At 35.8% G+C, this 18,578-nt stretch overlaps 1 protein-coding gene across 1 annotated transcript in view; it reads right to left on the bottom strand.

The window, feature by feature from the left end:
• Positions 1 to 18,578, bottom strand: part of SHPRH (SNF2 histone linker PHD RING helicase) — a 54,872-nt gene that overhangs the window by 8,750 nt on the left and 27,544 nt on the right. The window contains exons 16-25 of the mRNA XM_080390598.1: positions 17,351 to 17,440; positions 14,902 to 15,009; positions 13,818 to 13,960; positions 10,260 to 10,433; positions 9,869 to 9,931; positions 8,508 to 8,733; positions 5,820 to 5,963; positions 4,420 to 4,521; positions 3,538 to 3,609; positions 1,814 to 2,002 (exon numbers count right to left, since the gene is read on the bottom strand). Of these exons, the coding sequence (XP_080246724.1) occupies positions 1,814 to 2,002; positions 3,538 to 3,609; positions 4,420 to 4,521; positions 5,820 to 5,963; positions 8,508 to 8,733; positions 9,869 to 9,931; positions 10,260 to 10,433; positions 13,818 to 13,960; positions 14,902 to 15,009; positions 17,351 to 17,440 (1,311 nt within the window). The remainder of the gene's footprint in view (positions 1 to 1,813; positions 2,003 to 3,537; positions 3,610 to 4,419; positions 4,522 to 5,819; positions 5,964 to 8,507; positions 8,734 to 9,868; positions 9,932 to 10,259; positions 10,434 to 13,817; positions 13,961 to 14,901; positions 15,010 to 17,350; positions 17,441 to 18,578) is intronic.

The raw sequence follows: 18,578 nt of genomic DNA on the forward strand, positions 1-18,578 counted from the left end.
GTAGTAAAGTCCAGCGACAGTATTTTTTTAAGTAGGAGACATACTTTATGTGTATGGCTATTTTAATAAGACTTGCAGAAAATTGATTAACTTTGAAACTCAGACTCTCTGCCAAGCCGTCTGAAATGATCTAATGCGTTGCTAAATTAAGGGATAAGTAAGACAGTACAATGAAAAGACCTTGTCTCCTCAGAAAGTCAGGCTAAAAGGAATAAACAGAAAGTTACTGCACAGAACAGCTACCAGTCTTCAACAGAGCTGTACTTTGTTAGTGGAAAGCCATGAGAAACAAATTGCCCAGATAGGGAGCTATTTTAAGACTAAAATTCAGTCTTTAATCGACAGTCAACTTTTCAGTAGGTATATGTATCCAGTCAGTGAAGTTTTAGCCAAATACCGGCAAGTTTAAAACACGGAGATAGGCAAGAAGCACTAATAGTTTTCCCAAGGTTTTCCTTCTGATTTTTCAAACAAAACCAAAAAAAAAACCCAGAAAGAATACTTGCAGAGTATCCAGCTACATCGAGTCAACACTCATCCAGAATACAGAGAAAAAGCTTACAGCACACTACTAGATGGAAAGAATTGGGGGTGATCTTGAAGAAAGAGGCCTCACAACCATGTTATTGATGACACTTGTGAGGAAATGAGAATGTCCCTAACACCACACCAGAGAAACCCTTCTCCAAAGAACAAATTCATGGTCAACGGGTTCCAATGGAAAGCATTATTTTTGAGAAATAGTATTTTACAGGATTAACATTTTTCTATTTTCTTCACTATTATTTGATTTATTACTGAATAAACTTTGGGACAAGTTACTGGATATACTCAATAAAATCTGTCCACTAATTTGTTATTGGCCAAGTTAGATGGAGAAAGCATAGAAATAAACTCCCTTCAGGTTTTTCGTTCACCTCTACTAAAAAAGCAGTCAGTTTCTTTCCTCCTAATTATGGTTCCTACAGCAGACAATATTACCATAGATATGCAAAATGCAAAACAACTACTCTGCTTCTCAGGTAGCTCAAGAAACATTCCAGATAATGAATCTTAAGTTGAGAATCAGGATTCATGTTCTCTGGCTCACAATGAAGACTTAATTTGAAATATTTACATCATCCTAACAGCCTCATAGTACAGACAGCTTTCTCAAACTAATCATTTCAAGCAAACACATCACAACTATGCCTCATCTCTCCTTGGCTACAAAAAGCCAAAACCACCACAAGAAAAAAAAAAAAACAACCCAACCCTAATTCACCTGGATACAAACAGCAATTTATTCTACCCGGTGCCAAATGCTTAAAAAAATACCCCAAACATAACCAAAGCTCAGCAAAAGCTGTCCCTCCCCGCCACACCCTAAGACAGCATTACTTTAACAGATGTGTAATTTCCTTTCCTCAGGCACATTTAAAGAGTAGGTATTAAAAAGATACCCTCTTTCACACTGTTTACTTTCATGTTTCGTTTCCAAAAGCCTTAAATGTTGTGAAAAGGGTAAGTTAGAAAAAAACCACCCGAACCAAAAAAACCCAAAAAACCCCCAAGAAATCTTTTACTTGACAGGAAAATGTGCAACCTTCCTTGGGGAAGAATCCAAAAACATTGATTACATTATAAGAAAAGCCTATATACATCTCATCCAATTCAAAAGGAAAAAAGAACTATACCCATTATAAACAAAAAAAAAAGTGAACCTACTTCTAAGAACTGGGTAGGTTTGTCTGCATAAATGCAGCGTGCAACAAAACACAACAAATACACACTGCTGAAAGTTTGGGCCACAAAGCTCATATAAACAACATACCTTTACAGGAATATCATCCTCCTGATTTGCAGATTCTGCAGTGAAGACGTAAGATATTTCTTTATGAGATGTTGTCTGCCTGCAAATGGCACATTTAATTGAGCTCCGGCGGGTGCCAACGCTGTACTGTTCTATGATGATAGCTATACACTCATTACAAAAACAATGTCCACATGTCAGCACTGCCCACTATGCAGGGAATTAAGAAAAACAACACAACACAGTATCAGTTTTAGATCAATGCAAAAGGAAAACAGTGTACTAATACGTGATAATTTAGATTTTCATAGAAACATTATTTTTATGAAACTCAGATTAAAATTGAAGAATTTTAAAATTTTTAGCATTCCAACTGCTAAAAAGCCTGGATTTCAACGTTTTCCAGCACAGAAAAGATTCACAATCCACAGAAGTTCTCTGCATTTATTGTTCTTTTTTGCATTTCCCTAGTCCTAAACTTCAGGAAAAACATTAAAGTCTTACATTTCTATGAATCATGATTCTTAATGCATAGGTTAAGTAAACAGATTAAGTATTTACACCATTTTTTAAAAAATTACAAACCTGTTTATATTAGCCTTCTTTAAAAGTCTTTATCTATACATTCGTAACAGATCACTCTTTATTAAAAAATCATAAAGAAACTGCTTTAACTTTTATCAATTGTTAAGTCCTAGATAACATCTTGGGAATTTAGAAGATTTTGAATAGAGAGGCTTAATTTTTTTGATAGAATGCATTAGAAACAGAAGTTTACATTGCAGAAGCTGTTCTTTTGCAGGCATAGAACATCTATGTGTCAGCTGTGACCTTCCGTAACAGAGAAGTAATTTGTAAACCAGTGTTTTTGCACCTAGAAATAGTGTCTTTCTCTGTACTAGTCTGTTCTATAGGCCAACCTAAAAGGAAAAAAGAAATAGTTTTCATGGGTCCAAGTAGCAAAGGAAACTGACTACATGACTATCAAGTTGGAGATCTTTTAGGCTTTGTAAGGTTCTTTCAATCAAAATGGGATGTAAAGCACTTGAAAATTTCCTTGCAACATGACTGCTACTACCATCCAAAGTGGCAGTCTCAGCCAAAGTTAAAGAAAAGATTATTTTTCCTTTCAGTAAGCTCCTCCAACTCAGAGACGAAACAGTGCAAACAACTGTTTTCTGTAAAAACCCTTGGAAGAGGAATGCGGAGAGAATTTTGGAAACATTGCAGGACACCGGTTCGTGCTTATACATGTCTATAAAGCTAACAGAAGCTAAACAACCTTAAAATAGCTACCCTAAAAAAAGAGACAATTCAGTTTGACTATATAGGAGTCTGCTCATGCTTTTACCTAATGCATGTAAAGGATAAACTATGGCTTTGTACTTTATGATACAGATCAGTTCTTCAACCTGTTAGCTTATAAATGACAAAGATTTTTTTCTGACAGAAGTATGAAAGCAAAACTTTGAAGTTTTAAAACAAGCAGCAATACACATTTTTGGAACATTTTTGTTGGAACACTTAAGCACTGATGTCAACAGCTGAAGGTAGAAGAGGCGCTTGCATCCGAGCAAGATGTTATTTCAGGGGAGCAGCTGCCTGGTGCACTACAGGAAAGGGCTTATTTCCCCTGTTTCAATACAATGTTCATTGAAAATCAGATGCTGAAAAAAACTGACACACAACTGACTCAGATCTAGGTAGACATTCTAAGAACAAAACCTGCTGGCTAAGTATCTTACCTGTTTTCCCAGTTGACGTGCACAGATTGGACATGGCTCTGGGTTAACTCCCCCAGTAGTTTTATCCTGAGACTGCAAAGTAGAAAAAAAATACAAACTTGGTGTTTCAACAAATAAAAAGTTCTTCTATATTTAAGACATGCTTCTAGAAAAAATGAATAATGAAGTCCTTAAAAAAACCTGTATGAGCAAATTAAAGATCATTCGTGAATAATTCAATCTTTCTTGAGAAGTTAAAAAATATGTCATTTTTGGTAAATAAAAGAAGCACTGTTCATACTGCAGTCCTTCAGATAGTATCTGCATTTCTACTCGAACTTTGAAAAATCCAAGTAAAATCACGCTTCAAACAAGAAACTCCTCACTAGCTTCACACTGTTGTAAAAACAGGTTAATATACCTCATCATGCCTAACTATGCTTATTTAGGCATAATTGTACTTACTTGTACAGTATGATTAAAATAATGTATAATACATAAGTTTTGTCTGTTTTGGTTTGTTGGTTTTTTTACACTTACTTAACCTACAGATCTGTTTGACTTTGTTTAAGAAGGTAAGCTCTTCATAAAATATCAAGGGTACATGGAGAGGTACGTAATTTTACAAGACTTCTACTAAATATGGTCCAGTTAGTTTTAATTAAATTTTTAACCATCTAAAACTAGTTCATAGTTTCGTAACTGTGTAATGAAGCAAACAGGCAAAATACAACTATTCAGTAACACAAAGAATGACACATGGAATTTCAATATGTAATGAATTTTTACAGAAAATATATTTTCTTTAAAAAGTAAGTTGTAAATAAAAATAACAGCAGGTTTCTTCCACTAGGTAAACAGAGTACATCACTTCGGTAAAGACCAAGGAACCGTAAACCTTACTTTCTCCAGATTGGTGAGATACAGAAGTTGTCCTAGTTTCTTTTGAAGCTGTGATTTGGCAACTGCCTTGTCATTCAAAAGTTTCACTCGATTTTGCTCTACCTATGGAAACGGTATTAAACATATATAAAAAAAAGAAAAAAAATAGTGAAGTTTTACAATAAGGATTACATTAACTTTTTTGGCAAAATTTAACTGAATAATTTATGGGGGACAGACAGAAGAACAGCTCAAGTTGTAAATTTAAGACGCACTTCTCACCAAGCAAATTACTATTCCTTTCCTGTACCCAGTATGAACACAGTACTGTGAACAGGTTAAGACCCAGGAGGTATATAAACTTGGTCTTTATTGTTTTATTTGCATTATTGGTTCTTTACAGAGAACCAAATAGCATTTTTAAAAAAACGTTTCTTTCAAATTTATTTCAATTTATCATCTATCTTCTTACAGCCAAATAGATCCTAGATTCTACTGCTGGTTTCAAAAACAATGTTTAAGAAACAATTATTTTTTTTATACTTCTTAGAAGCCCTTCATTTTCATGTAACCTATACGAAGACAGAAACATCAAGCTGACACCTTTTAAATTAGTTACAGTTGGTAGTGGTACAGTTGTTAATACTACAGAAGAGGAAAGCACCCAAAGGATGAAGGATAAAGTAATGAGTGTTTCTTTTATGTTTAAAAATACATACACAGATCTTAGACTTTGTTAAACATTTGTTAAGGACAGTGCTCCATTTTAAAAATTGCTTTAATACACAGACAAAAATGACTGTTTCCTTACAGAAAGAAAAAGAACACTTTTATCTAACACTGAATCTCACTGAAAAAAAGCACAAAATGTTCTACTGAAAACATATTTCTAGTGGTGGGGAGGAAAAAAACCAAAACCAAAACTGAGGTTAAATCAACCCAGCATTTTCTCTGTGTTCATGAACAGAAAGTCTCAGAGCTGGTTCAGAAATTCCAAGATACTGGAAAAAAATAGTTATTGTATTTTAGGTTTTCACGGCTGTTTTTTAGGTCCTTATGGAAAGTAGCAATATAGGTGAGAAATCAGATCAACTTAATTTTCCACCAGCTTGGGAAAACTGGGCAATTGCAGAGAAAGGTCCCAGAGCCATTCACCTGCTGCTGGAGGACAGCAATCTTTTGGAAACATGCCACTCTTACAGTCAGAAGGCTGACAAAAATATCTCAAAGTAAAAGTTACAGGCTCAAAAGGCCTACACTGAATGTAGAAACAGACAGGACCTCTACTCCACCAAGACGTTCTCAAATGGAAACAGGGGCATATTACAGACTTTATACATGGATCTAGATACAGACTTTTTTTTGTAGAAGGTATAGGTTCTTTCAGAAAAAAAACATTTCTTTCCAGCCAAGTACTTTACCTCATGTGGTTCTATGATGTGGAGAACTGGTGGATTTGGTTTTGGTTCATCAGGATGACGAACTCTCAGCCGTTCTGTAGCCATTGCCAGTTCATCAATGGCAGACACGTGATCCCTAAGCACCATCCAATATTCATGAAGTAACTGTAAGAAAAGTCCAAATGAGTTAGTAGCAGAACTGAGCTGAGTTCCCTTTATATGATTCTGCCATACAATGTATAATGTGAAAATCTTTTTGGAGTAAGGGATAATATTTCTTTACAGTATTCAGCCACAACAACAAATAATTATGAAGGAAAACAAACTGTAAAGAGATCATCTTGCCTGCTTTCTTTCCCAGCTTCTCTTTATGAACAGCTATAAATAGCTGTCTCTCATTTCTTCTACAATTGCTTTAACTCATGCAATAAAAGGTCAGAAACAAAATGCTTTACAAGACTAAGCAAATGCTGAATAAAATAAGGAAAAGTGATTAATCAATTTTAAATAGCTAGCTATAATAGTACTAAGACTGCTTCTTAATGATGAAGTAAGTTTTAAAGAAACGTTAACAGTTTGAGTGGTCTTGATAAAGGCACAGACAAGTACAAGGCGAAGATAACAGCAGATTCAATTCTCCCAAGAAAAATTCTTGCTTTCTACAAAACAGACAGATACAACTGGAAGTATACTATACATATAAAACAGACATTATTTTTAAATTAGTAATAGTACAGTAAAATATTTCTTCCCTAGCTTTCCACTTTTTACATATTTTATACCAAAAAAATATCTCCAGTGATCTTACTGAAATCCTAAGACCTTTTGCAAATGCCAAAAATTACTATTTGTTGATTTCTGATTTTTGAATTGTAGAGATATTTCTAAACACTCAGTTGCTGAGGGGTGTGCTGGTTGAAAATCTGGGGATTTTCTTTTAGCATAAGAAAGACTAATGATGCATTTGTTTTGAGCTATGCCTAGATGAGAAACATAAAATTACTGTGTATTAAATCTGGCATTCAGGGTACGGACAGTGAATAAGATGAAAGGAGCTTGCTTCCCCAAAATTAAGGAAACTAAACTAAAATTGCTTTTGCTAAAAAAAAAAAAAAAAAAAAAAAAAAACACACACACAATTTTTTTTTTAGATTTAAAGGCTTATTTTAAAGAGTGTCATCCCTGTAGCTCAATGTAGATGAGAATAGTACAGACAATTGACTCAGTATTTCCAAGTCACAAAAGATGGAATCACAACAGCACTATTTTCATTCTCATTGGTATTTTAGCCCCAACTTTTGTTTCCTAAAGTAAAAGGACATGAAGAGACTGTGTTCCTTTCCTGCAGCAGAAAATCTCCAATACATAGTAATGCCTTGGTAACTAGTTATCTTATGTCCTCCTCCTTTTGTGAACTGCTACAAGCTGAGGATATAAAATAACAAAGCACAAGAAGAGCTAGCATTATTATTCTCCAATCAGCATTTTGGTACCATAAGTGAGTGACCTGACTTTGCTGACAGCAGCACAACTTTAAGGGTTTAATAACTTCAGCTATCAGATAACTAAATACTGATCGAGATGACATTTTGTTTAAAAAGGTTTTGCACTATGTTACACTGTAACCTGCAAATTTTTTTTAAGGCAGCTCTGGATTAAGTCTCACTCTTAAGTAGCGCTACCAATTTGAGGAAAATAGGTGATCAGTAACCAAGTTTGCTGAAAAATAAAGAGACAGAATTCCATTAGTCAGTCTAAGACACATAAAGCAAACCACTCTCTAGAATATAGTCTCTTCTTCTATAGACAAAAGCTAATAACAAATGTTTGAATTCTTCAATAGCATACTTCTGCAAGAATTATCTTGCCTTTTTCAAAACCTCCTAGTTTTGAAAAAAAAACGAGTGACAATTTCCTAGACTCATGAAACAGAAAGCCTAGGAGAAAGATCACAAGGGCGATAACCCTTCAAGGAACAGGAATTTCCTCTGATGTCAGACCACAAAGAAACCCAACCCATACAGAAGAGTCAAACCTGGCACTAGTGTACCAAGTGTGTTCTACTGAAGCTGAGGTCCGTGATAATGAGGAGAAGCATTCAAGAGAAAACACTTTTGATGGCACCTAAGCTGTAAGACAGGATAATACCCATGTGTGCAACAGGTATTCCCTCTTCTCCATCACCAGTATATATTCACTACAAGGAAACACACACACACACGGATGCATAAAGAAATTCACAGTATACTCCTGCAGTTCTCCGATCCAAACAGAAGACTAATTTCAGGTTGCATTGTGCAGTAAACAAGATCCAGGAAATAAAGCAATAATGAAAGGACGTCTGTAGCTAGCATATGACTGAAAGTAAACTGAATTACAGAATGGACCAATGTTCTATTAGCTGAGTCTTGCTATATTCCGATTTAACTGAACAGATTAATACATTTAATTTTATCTGTATACTGTCTTAATACTAAGCAATGTAATTGCATCTAACATGCTTAGTAGCCAGTATAGCTTTTAGAAACTCTTAAATCATATATAAACCATTTAAAATCAAATCTTGTAATAAGCACTGCAAATAAGCTTTGTGTAGGTAAACCCTAATTTCAGGAATACAGCTTAGATTTGTTCATGTTCAACCTAAATGTGTTTATATTACATTAAATGGACTACATGACTGTTCCATCACCATCGCATTTACTGTACCTTATATTCCTTTTTCCACGCTTCATACAGTTCCAGAAATATGCTGCCTTCTTCAGTTAGCTTGATATCCATTCGGTGAGCTTTGGCAAAGGAGAGAAGAGCTTTCAAGGCACGTTCAGTTTCACTGGTCGCCCACAGACCTCTACTTGTGGTGGGCAAACGGTCATCAACGAGCCCTTCTTCATCTTCTATCATCTCCTCAAATATTGCCATTTGGCCTTTAACACTTAAAAACAAACCCAATACAAAACCAGTGATAAGTATTGTACTTCCACATCCATTTCTACTTATTCACCTTCTAATATTTGGTTAAAGGATAATGCAAACCCAACAAATACAAACAGCTGTTTTCTTACTCGATATCCCAAAAGCTTGCTTCAAACACAGTGCCCTCAGTACCAGCAATGAAATCACTGTACAAGCCATCTTGTCAGCTCAAAATCATCTATAGCTATTATAAAGGCTTACACATCTTAATTATCTTTCAGTAGTTATTAATGATTAATGTCACATTCATTTAAAAAAATGCAATATTGACTTTTTAAAGCAGCAAGAGTTGCAGTTAAACTCTAATGCAAAATTTGCTGTGTATTGCACTATTTAAAAACACTACAGCTTCCCAGTTCACTCCTTGACAAATAATATTAATTCAGAAACACACTAACATTTCCTAATGATTCCAGCATCATTACGTAACAGAGATCCCACTAGTAAAGACTTTTCAAAATGTATTCTCAGCCACCTCAAGATTTTTCGATCTAATTTTGACATTGTGAGGGACATGAGAGATAAAACTCAAAGAGAAAGCATGAAGAGGGCTGTAATCTATGCCTCTCAGTAATGTCCACTATGCATACTTCTCTCACACCATGTGCTGATGCAACCCTTCTTTCAGCTCACAGCTGCCTTCGTGTCTGAAATCTCCTGTCACATTACAGCTTTAGTTAAATTCTGTTACTATTATACAGAATTAAAACAATAAATCTATGAATGAGTATGGTATAATATCACTTGCAATTGGACTGAAAATAAATATTTGCACAAACAGGAATATGTGTTTAATTAGGATACTTGTATTTATACACACTTTCTGAACACTTAAACACTTCATTTCAAATGTATGGTTATATTACAGGAGATTGAGAAAAACTGGCATGTATTCACTCCTTGTGCACAACTTCTCCAGATGAAATTTACATAGAAAATTAAACTTGAGTAGTAAAATCGCCATCAAGGCCACTAGCAAGAAGTTGCTGTAATTTGTGCATAAAGTTATTTCAGAAAACTTAAAGGAGAAAATACAAAAGAGTCCAACTTTCACATTTTTTTATAGTGAGAAGTTTATAAAGCTATGAACTTACGTATGAGAAAAGAGCTTCGACTCATATTCTGTGAACAACTCATCAGCCTTACAAAAGACACAGCTGCAATACAGAAGATTGAAATTCCAAGTGTTTGCTTCATCAGAAATCAAAGTAATTCCTGTAATTCCCTATTCCAATATATAAAACCACAAAAAGTCCTTAAAAAAAGAACAATTTAACAGTCCTATGTATACTTGATACAGTAATGACAGGAAAAGATTTTGTAAGAATAAAACCAAATTAAGGTCGTGATTCTAACAAATAGATCTGCAGTATCTGTGTGCGTACAAATCCTGAATACAGAATAAAGACTTTAATCTCTTACTTAAAATGAAAGAAAAATTTAATGAAACACTTCTGAAGTATATTTTCCATTTTCAAGACATACTTGTTAAGTGGAAGTCTAACGGGTCGCAAATGGCAGATAGTGGCAGCCTCAATAACCTGCTTAGAGGGAGGGCCTTCTAAGTTTTTCACTGCTTCTCTTACAATCTTCTGGAACTTCTTCACTTCTTCCAACTGGGTTGTGAGCAGGTATTGAAGGCCTCTGCAATCACGGAATCTGATTTAAAGAAAAAGGGAACTAATTGCACACCGAGACACCAAATTCAAACTTAATTCAGTATTTTGAAGTATAAGAGAAATAGCAATCCAGGACAACATACGAAGATCATATAATAAGTAAATGCTTATTACTGCTACATGTAATGCTGTTAGAAATCATACCATCGTGTCCCCTGAGATGATGCCTGGTATTTCTAGAACAGAAAGACACTTTCCATGACTTGAGAGATGCAACTGAATATTAGCAGGCAACACCAACCTGCAACATTCTGGTCCACAATGCAAATCTACTAAAGGTAAACAACTGCATATACTTAGTTTTATTTGCATCTGTTGGCCAACAAACTGATTTTCAGTGCACCTGTGCCATTCACAGCAGACACGTGCACCCATCACAAAATTACACTGCATTTTGCAAGTTAGCTTTCAAAGTTAAAATTACTAAATGGACGTAACACTGAACTATTTTCCTAAAACTCAGCTGTCTGTCTTGATTGGAGTGGGAACATGAACCCCAATTAAACACCTCCTGCATTGTTGTGTTCTTCTTGTGAGCAGAGGTCTCTTGCTGAGAATGCACCAGTCATGCAAGGTCTGGCATCCATGGACAGGACAGTGCATTACAAGACTATGGTTCTACCCCATATGGAAAGTTTGATCCAAAACATCCCTTTTATAAAGTGTGGAGAGAAAAGCACAGGTTTAACACCACTAGGAAAGTCTGGCATTTAAGACAACCTACTTAAGCAGTATGTATTTTAAAATAAAATAGAGAAGTCTGCCTAACCAGGTAGCCTGAAAATACATGTAAATTGCAATCACAAGTCTGTTGTTAATATCATCAGTTGTCAAATATTCCAGATTTATAAAAATCTCCCACACTACACCCTGGATTAACCATCTCTAATACTCAACCAGAGATTAGCACTTGTTACTTCCACCACTGACCAGTAGTACTTCACAAGACACTGTTCTTTAAGGTTTTATTGCATATGCTAAGATGAATTAAAAAGAAAATAAGTTTTATCCCTATTTTATAAAGGTGATATGAGTCGCAGATAGCTCTTCCAAAGTTATATAACCTGTAAGCAGCAACAATTTAAAAACATACTTCCTAGTAAGAAAAAAAAAAATTGGAATTTTTTTCCCAGTATGACCCAGACAATCATATAGACAGACACACAGGCACATGAGCACAGTGTGAACATGCGAACAATCTTTTCCTCAAATTTATTTTAACCAGAATGAGATGCTAGCATTCTTAAATAACACTTAACCATAAAACACTCATATCCAGACTCACAGACTGGTTGAGGCTGGAAGGGGACTCTGGAGGCTTCCTTGCTCAACCCCTCTCCTCAAGCAGGGTCACCTACAGCTGGTTGCCTAGGACAATGCTCAGACAGCTTTTGAGCATCTTCAAGGAAGGAGAGGAGCCTCCACCACATCTCTGGGTAGCCTGTGCCAGTGTTCAGTTACTCCCACAGTAAAAAAAGCATTTCCTGATCTTCAGAGGAACCTCCTGTGTTTCAGTTTGTGCCCACTGTCTCTTGTGCTGTCACTGAGCACCGCTAAAAAATAGCCTGGCTCCATCTTTTTTGCACCTCACCTTTAGGTATTTGTATATATTAAGGGGATCCCCCCTGAATTGCTGAACAGTCCAAACTCTCTAAGCTTCTCATGTGAGAGATGCTCCAGCTTTTTCATCATGTTCTTGGCCCTTTGTTGGACTCTCTCCAGTATGTCCACCTCTCTCATACTGGAGAGCCCAGAACTGGACAAAGAGTACTCCAGGTGTTGCCTCACCAGCACTGAGCAGACAGAAAAGATCACCTCCCTCAACCTGCTGGCAATATTTTGTCTAATGCAGTCCAGGATACCATTAGCCCTCCTTGCCACAAAAGGCACATAGATGGCTCTTGGTCAACTTGGTGTCCCACCGGAACCCCCAGGTTTCTTTTCTGCAAAGCTACTTTCCAGCTCGGTGTCCCAAATATCCACTTTGAACAGACAGAACTTCCTTCTTCCTTCTCACCATAATTCTGAGTTTTGAAGAAAGAAGAGGTAAAGTTTTGTATCTTTATTTAGATTGTTCAACAGAATTATGTTAAGTACAAAAAGCAAATGAAGCTTACTTCCAGCAAGGGCAAGGAACTGTGCCACCTTTTGTGATCACGATAACAGAGTAGTCATAGTGGATGATATATCTTCACATATTTAACTAACACCTGTGCAATTTTAAGTATTTAAATTTACACACATATACACATTTTTATAACAACATTATTTATTTATATACGTATGTATATGCATGTATATACATGTACGTATATATTTTATATATATATAAATAAAAATATGTACTTAACTAAAACAAGATTCAGAAAGATCGTATTTAAGAGCATAATGATTGTTCATGTAGCTGAGAAAACTGCCTGAAGTTAAATTGTGAGAGCATTCTCTGTCCTACGTCTCCCTTTTCTGTATGAAATTACAGAGCTGGAGCACAGGACATACAAAAAAAGGCTGGGAGAAAAGGGTTTATTCAGCCTTAAAATGAGACTGCTCATGGGAGACACTATTGCTTTCTACATCCACCTAACTGGAACGTACAGAGAAGACTGAGCCAAACTTTTCTCAGAGGTGTAAGGTGAAAGGACAACAGAAAACAGACACAAGATGCAACACAGGAAATATTAACTAGATAGAAAGATTTTAATTATATTTTTTCCCCCACCAATGGGCCAAATACCAAAAGAGGTTTCACATAGAAGCTATGAAATTTCCCTCCTTGGAGATATCCTAAACTTAGCAGGACAAATCTCCCTGTGCAACCTAACTGGGCTAAATCTCTGAGCTGGGAGTTGGTCTAGGTGACCTCCAGATATCACTTCCAATCCATTACTCTGTAATTCTACACAATAGTGGTAGTTTTGTCTCTAACATGAAACCAGACCAAAATTCTTCACTTAGAAAAGAAGTGATGCTATTTTATGGTGTTACACGAGGACTTTCTCATATTGTCTACTTTCCATTTAAGCACTTCAGGTTTTTTTAGAGGTTACTCAATTTTAATGCAGTAAGCTTTGAATCTTTCTTGCTCAGCAGTTGCGTGAGTACAGAAGACTGTAAAATCACAGTAGATAATAAAAAGGAACATTTAAAAGAATGCTAGTCTAGGAAAAACCTGTAATTCTCCTGCTTTTCTTTCTAAGTCTTTTATCTAGTTATGCTTTTTGGGGGACTGTTTTTGAAACTTAATTGCAGCCCAGATGCTCTGAAGCAAATGCCTGCTATTTAATTGCAATTGTTAGCACAAACTGGTAAGAGGACTTGAGCAGATTTAACTGTATTAATTAGCTTATTTTAGCTATTCTCTTACTTCTCTGCCATGGAGAGTTTATTAGTCTGCTGTTTGTAGTTGATGGTTATTTCATTTTGCACACGTTGAACAAGCTCCTCATCGATGGCATACTGTATTGCTGTCTGGATGACATCCAACCACCAAGGAGAACCTGAATGTATCTGTATGTAAAAACAGATTTCTCCATGATCATTCAACAAACAACCAATCTACTCATTGCAGCAAAGGCTTACAGTGCTCTTTAGGCCACACTCAGACTGGTAAATTCCATGGAAAGTGGAATATGAGAGTATGTTTAAAAAAATATTCCCTTTCCTGTTTAAGTGAATATGATTAAGGAATTTTCTACATACCCACCTACTTCCACACCTTCAAATTGCTTCAGTAGTTACATTCACTGAGGCCATCTACACAGAAGAGCCACCCAGATACTGTAATCTCAAAGTTTCCTCTTTCTCTCTCTCTCAAAAGAGATGAAAGGATCATTTAATCAGAGAAATCAAGCTCTCTGTGAAATTAATGTGAAAGAAGATGCAGAAGTTTACTTCCTCATGTGCCATTTCCCCCTATTTCTTTAGTATTTCTCCCCTATTATGCAAATGACAAGCAGCATTTCAACTCAGGTGTTCTTCATTAACGGTTTCCATCTTTCCATGAAACCTGAATTGTCATATTGACTAAACACAATTAAACCCTAAGCACAATGACTAAATGCATGTCGAAGAACAGTTCCTTTGAAAGTAACTGAAACGCCATCTGATACAACACAGGAATGTTCAAGGCCAAAACCTGTAACATTTACCTAAATTACAAGTGCAGCACAGTCAAAACAAAAATCAAGCATGATGTTAAACTACTTGAATCATCTCTCCATGTACTTCTGGTTTTAGTCATCTGTTCTTTGATGACTGTGTGCCTCTATGCGGGGAACACAGAATATGTTTTGGAGCTGTGCGTGTGTGCACACACTGCCAAAGTCCCATTCAAAATAGGCCTTCAAAGAACTCAAAGATAATAAACAGCTGGAGTACTGGATAGCCAGATGAAACTATTATTTTTTTAAAAATCTAATTCAGACACTAAACATGTAAGAGGTACTTGCCTTTCTCTGGAGCTCCCGAATGGTCTGAAGAACTGGTTGTAAGGCCTGATGGGCTTCTGCAACTTCTGCATTGGATTTACTCATATAATGCTGTCGGAGTTGTTCTGCCTGTATGGAAATAAGAGCTTAAATTATGCACAAATCATATCTATGAAGAATAACTGAAAATATAAAAACTTCCCAGCTACCATAACATTTTAAAATCTTAAGCTTCCTACTTGCTACCTTTCATTTATAAGTAGTATCTAGCATTTGTTAGCAAGCCCACAAAAGAATCTCAGAAGAGAAATTACTACAAAGATGCCAACTATGCAATTTTGCTTTTGGACAAGCCCAAACAACACAACAGGATACGCTGCATTACAAAAATGAACTGAAATTTAATTCTTAATTCTTACTTCTCTGTAAATTAAAATATATTGTGTTGAACAGGCAAACAATAAAACGACCCTAGAACAACATGAGAACAGGACAATTTAACTTACCTACATAGAAAACTTAGCCATAAAAAAACAAGAAAGGTTTATATTTCATTATTTTTAGGTGGATCACATATTTTTTTCATAAAAATTACTTCTGACAGTGAAAACCCCTCTTGGAATGCAAGTGTCTCCACAATACAGTGAGTACCAGTTTATTTGATATTTTAACAACTGATGAACAAGTTACATTTCTTACAAGTAACATGTACACACATATGTATCTTTCACCATTACATTGTGATTTCACTAGGTATTCTTATTCTGTGCATCTTAGGATGTGTTTAAGTGTCTTCTTTTTGTTTGCTAGTATCAAAATAATTATAGTATTATTGTTACAGATGAAGCTCAGTTTACCAGGAGTTGATAGGACTCTCAGGTATTTGGATGAGCTACTGGCAAAAGATAGCTACAAAAAACAATCTCTGCTTCATTATTTGTAAGCAAAATACAAATTCTCCAGTCCTCCTCTTTACAATATCAGAAGAAGGTGATATAAAAAAATTGCTAGAGCTGCAGGCCAATAGAAAAAATGGGCAGTATTTCTATAAAAGCAGGTAGAAACTTCTTTAAATATTTTAAAGAACAAGTCTCATTAAAAGAGAGTAAATACTACCTATGCATAGAATTTGCATTAAAATGATAAAATATCACAAGATATTCAAATAATAAGACAGATACTGAACACCACCATATAACTGGAGATGTTGAAAGAACTGGGCTTGTCCAGCTTGGAGAAGAGAGGCTTAGAGGATATAAAATAGCACCCTTCCAGCAGCTAGAAGGGAATCACCAAGAACTGGGAGCCAGGCACTCCACTGAAGTAGATGGCAAGTGAACAAGGGACAATGGCTATAAATTGGAATGGGAGGTTGTATGTCATTACTTTTTGCCCCCAATATGAGGATTATTAAGTATTGGAACAGACTGTTTAGATACATTGTGAAATCTCTTTCCTTGGAGGTTTTAACAGCCCAATTGGATAAAGCCCTGAGTTATCTTGTCAGAAATCAGTGTTGACCCTGCTCTGCGTGAGAGGTACAGCTAGACACCTCCCAAGGTCCCTTCCAACCTAAATGATGCCACAGTAACAATGTTCTTTTGCAAATGTAGTCCATATATCCACTATGAGTAACCAGTGAGGACCAGTGATCCCAGCTATCTTACCAGGTATTTCCCCAGTTAAGGTTAAGGATATAGTTAAACAGGGACACAGAGTAACACACAGCGACTCGCTCATCTGGCCAAAGACTGTCAACCTTTCTATGTTTAGGCAGTATAAGAGCGATGGGGTGAACCAGTTGCTGTAGGGCATGTAAATACAATATAGATAATACAGGGAGGACCTGGGCAGATGCCACTGGCAAACTTTAGGCTACAAAGAACACTGCAAATCAGGACCTTCTCAAGAAGGATTCAAAGGAGATGTTATCAGTACCACACACAGGACCAAAAAAAGAGGTATAAGACCAGCTTCAAGGCATGATTGAGAAGATGCTTAGGGCATCTATGCAAGAAACAAACTTCACCTAGAGAAGACTGTGACTGTCTGCAGTCAAAATGAGAAAAGTAAAGAAAATCTGAGGAAATAAAGGACTCAAAAGAATTCTGGATGATGTATTCTTTGTCAGTAACATCTATGCAAGTTATTTCCACAAGAACATTGTGGGGTGGGGAAAAGCACATTTTAGACATGAAAATTATTAAAACCTCAATAAAAGACGCTCACAAAACAGACATTACCAAGCACTCTGAACAGCAGCATTTTACTGGACATTTCTGCTCTCACCTCACACAATAAACACCTCTTGATTTTACTAACCTGAAAGGAACTGTACGTAGTTACATTTTAAGTTACACTTATTTGAAATCTAGTTAATGTTAATTCTTCTGTTCAGAAAATATTGAAAAATAAAAAACTGAAGAGGTCCTCTTCAAAATTTATTCATATATAATAAATGAACATTTACCTCTTCTGCAAGTCGGCTGTCACGCAAAGTTGGGGGAATTCCTGGGTGCTTTGCCAACAATTCCATCAAATTGTGTGTAGAATGAAGTCTCTAAATACAGAAAGTCAACAGCAATCATGAAAAAATACATTGCAACATCTGTGACAGGAAAAGCTTTAACAGCAAAGAAAGCTTTGAGCAAGAAGTTAGTAGTCATTTACAATTAATTTTATTTTTTCTTTGTTAATCTAGAAGCATCTTCTAAAGGCAATGAACATTCTTTGAGGTTGGAAATGAAACATTAAAAAGACCTTCAACACCTCGAAAGCAAATCGGCAGGCAATTTTGATGCCAAGTCATCAGATTCTGTCGTATACTCACCCTCTTAATTAAAACAGCCCTTGACAGTATGGAAAATGAATTATTTATCTCAGAGCCCATTCTTTTGTAAATATCTTTCAGAATATTATAATTCATTTAACTTTATTTTGCTTTAGATAAGCTATTAGAAAAACAAAACAGCTTCCAAAAGCTTCAATCTTTTTTCATGTTTTTCATTTTTCTGAAATAAAAGGTGACTGAATAGAACATGACATTTCTGTTCGTTTTTAGGGAAAATAAACTTGATTGTTAATATAAGGCAACTCCTTTTACCTAGGTTCACCCTACGTATCCTAAACCAGACCCCTTATATTACGCTGACTGCTCATCTCCCACAAACTCATACTAATAACTTCAACTATCGCGAACTTGTGCAGTTCTCACCTACTGGATTCAGTTCCCCTTTGCCCTATTACTATCTCAGCCACTGAAGAGCACTGGCCAGCAGTAGTTTGCCATTATCATAAAGAGCTAAGCCTACACAACTGGGAAGCACTCAACAGAAGCTGAGTTTTATTACACAAAGGCTATATTAAGCAGTGTACATTTTTCAGAAGGAAAAAAAAGCTTTACTGGATTGCATAATCCAATAAAACAGCTTAATTAATCTTGTTATGAGTAGCTTAAAAAGTTTATGCTGATATGGCTATGCTAAGTGAAAAATGCCTCTGGGAAGTCACAAAGGAGAAAGGAAGATCAAAGGAACACAACAGAGCCATGAGATGACCACAGGCAGGATCATCAAACAGTAACTTATGGAAGCAAGCAAAGTAAAGAAATAGATAATTGATCACTTCTTATTTACCTGTCATTAACATTTTAAATATCTTGTTATGCTTAAGAAAATTTTGGTCAATTTAGAACTGAC

Source organism: Falco punctatus (genome assembly GCF_963210335.1).
Source record: "Falco punctatus genome assembly, chromosome: 5".
Lineage (NCBI taxonomy): Eukaryota > Metazoa > Chordata > Aves > Falconiformes > Falconidae > Falco > Falco punctatus.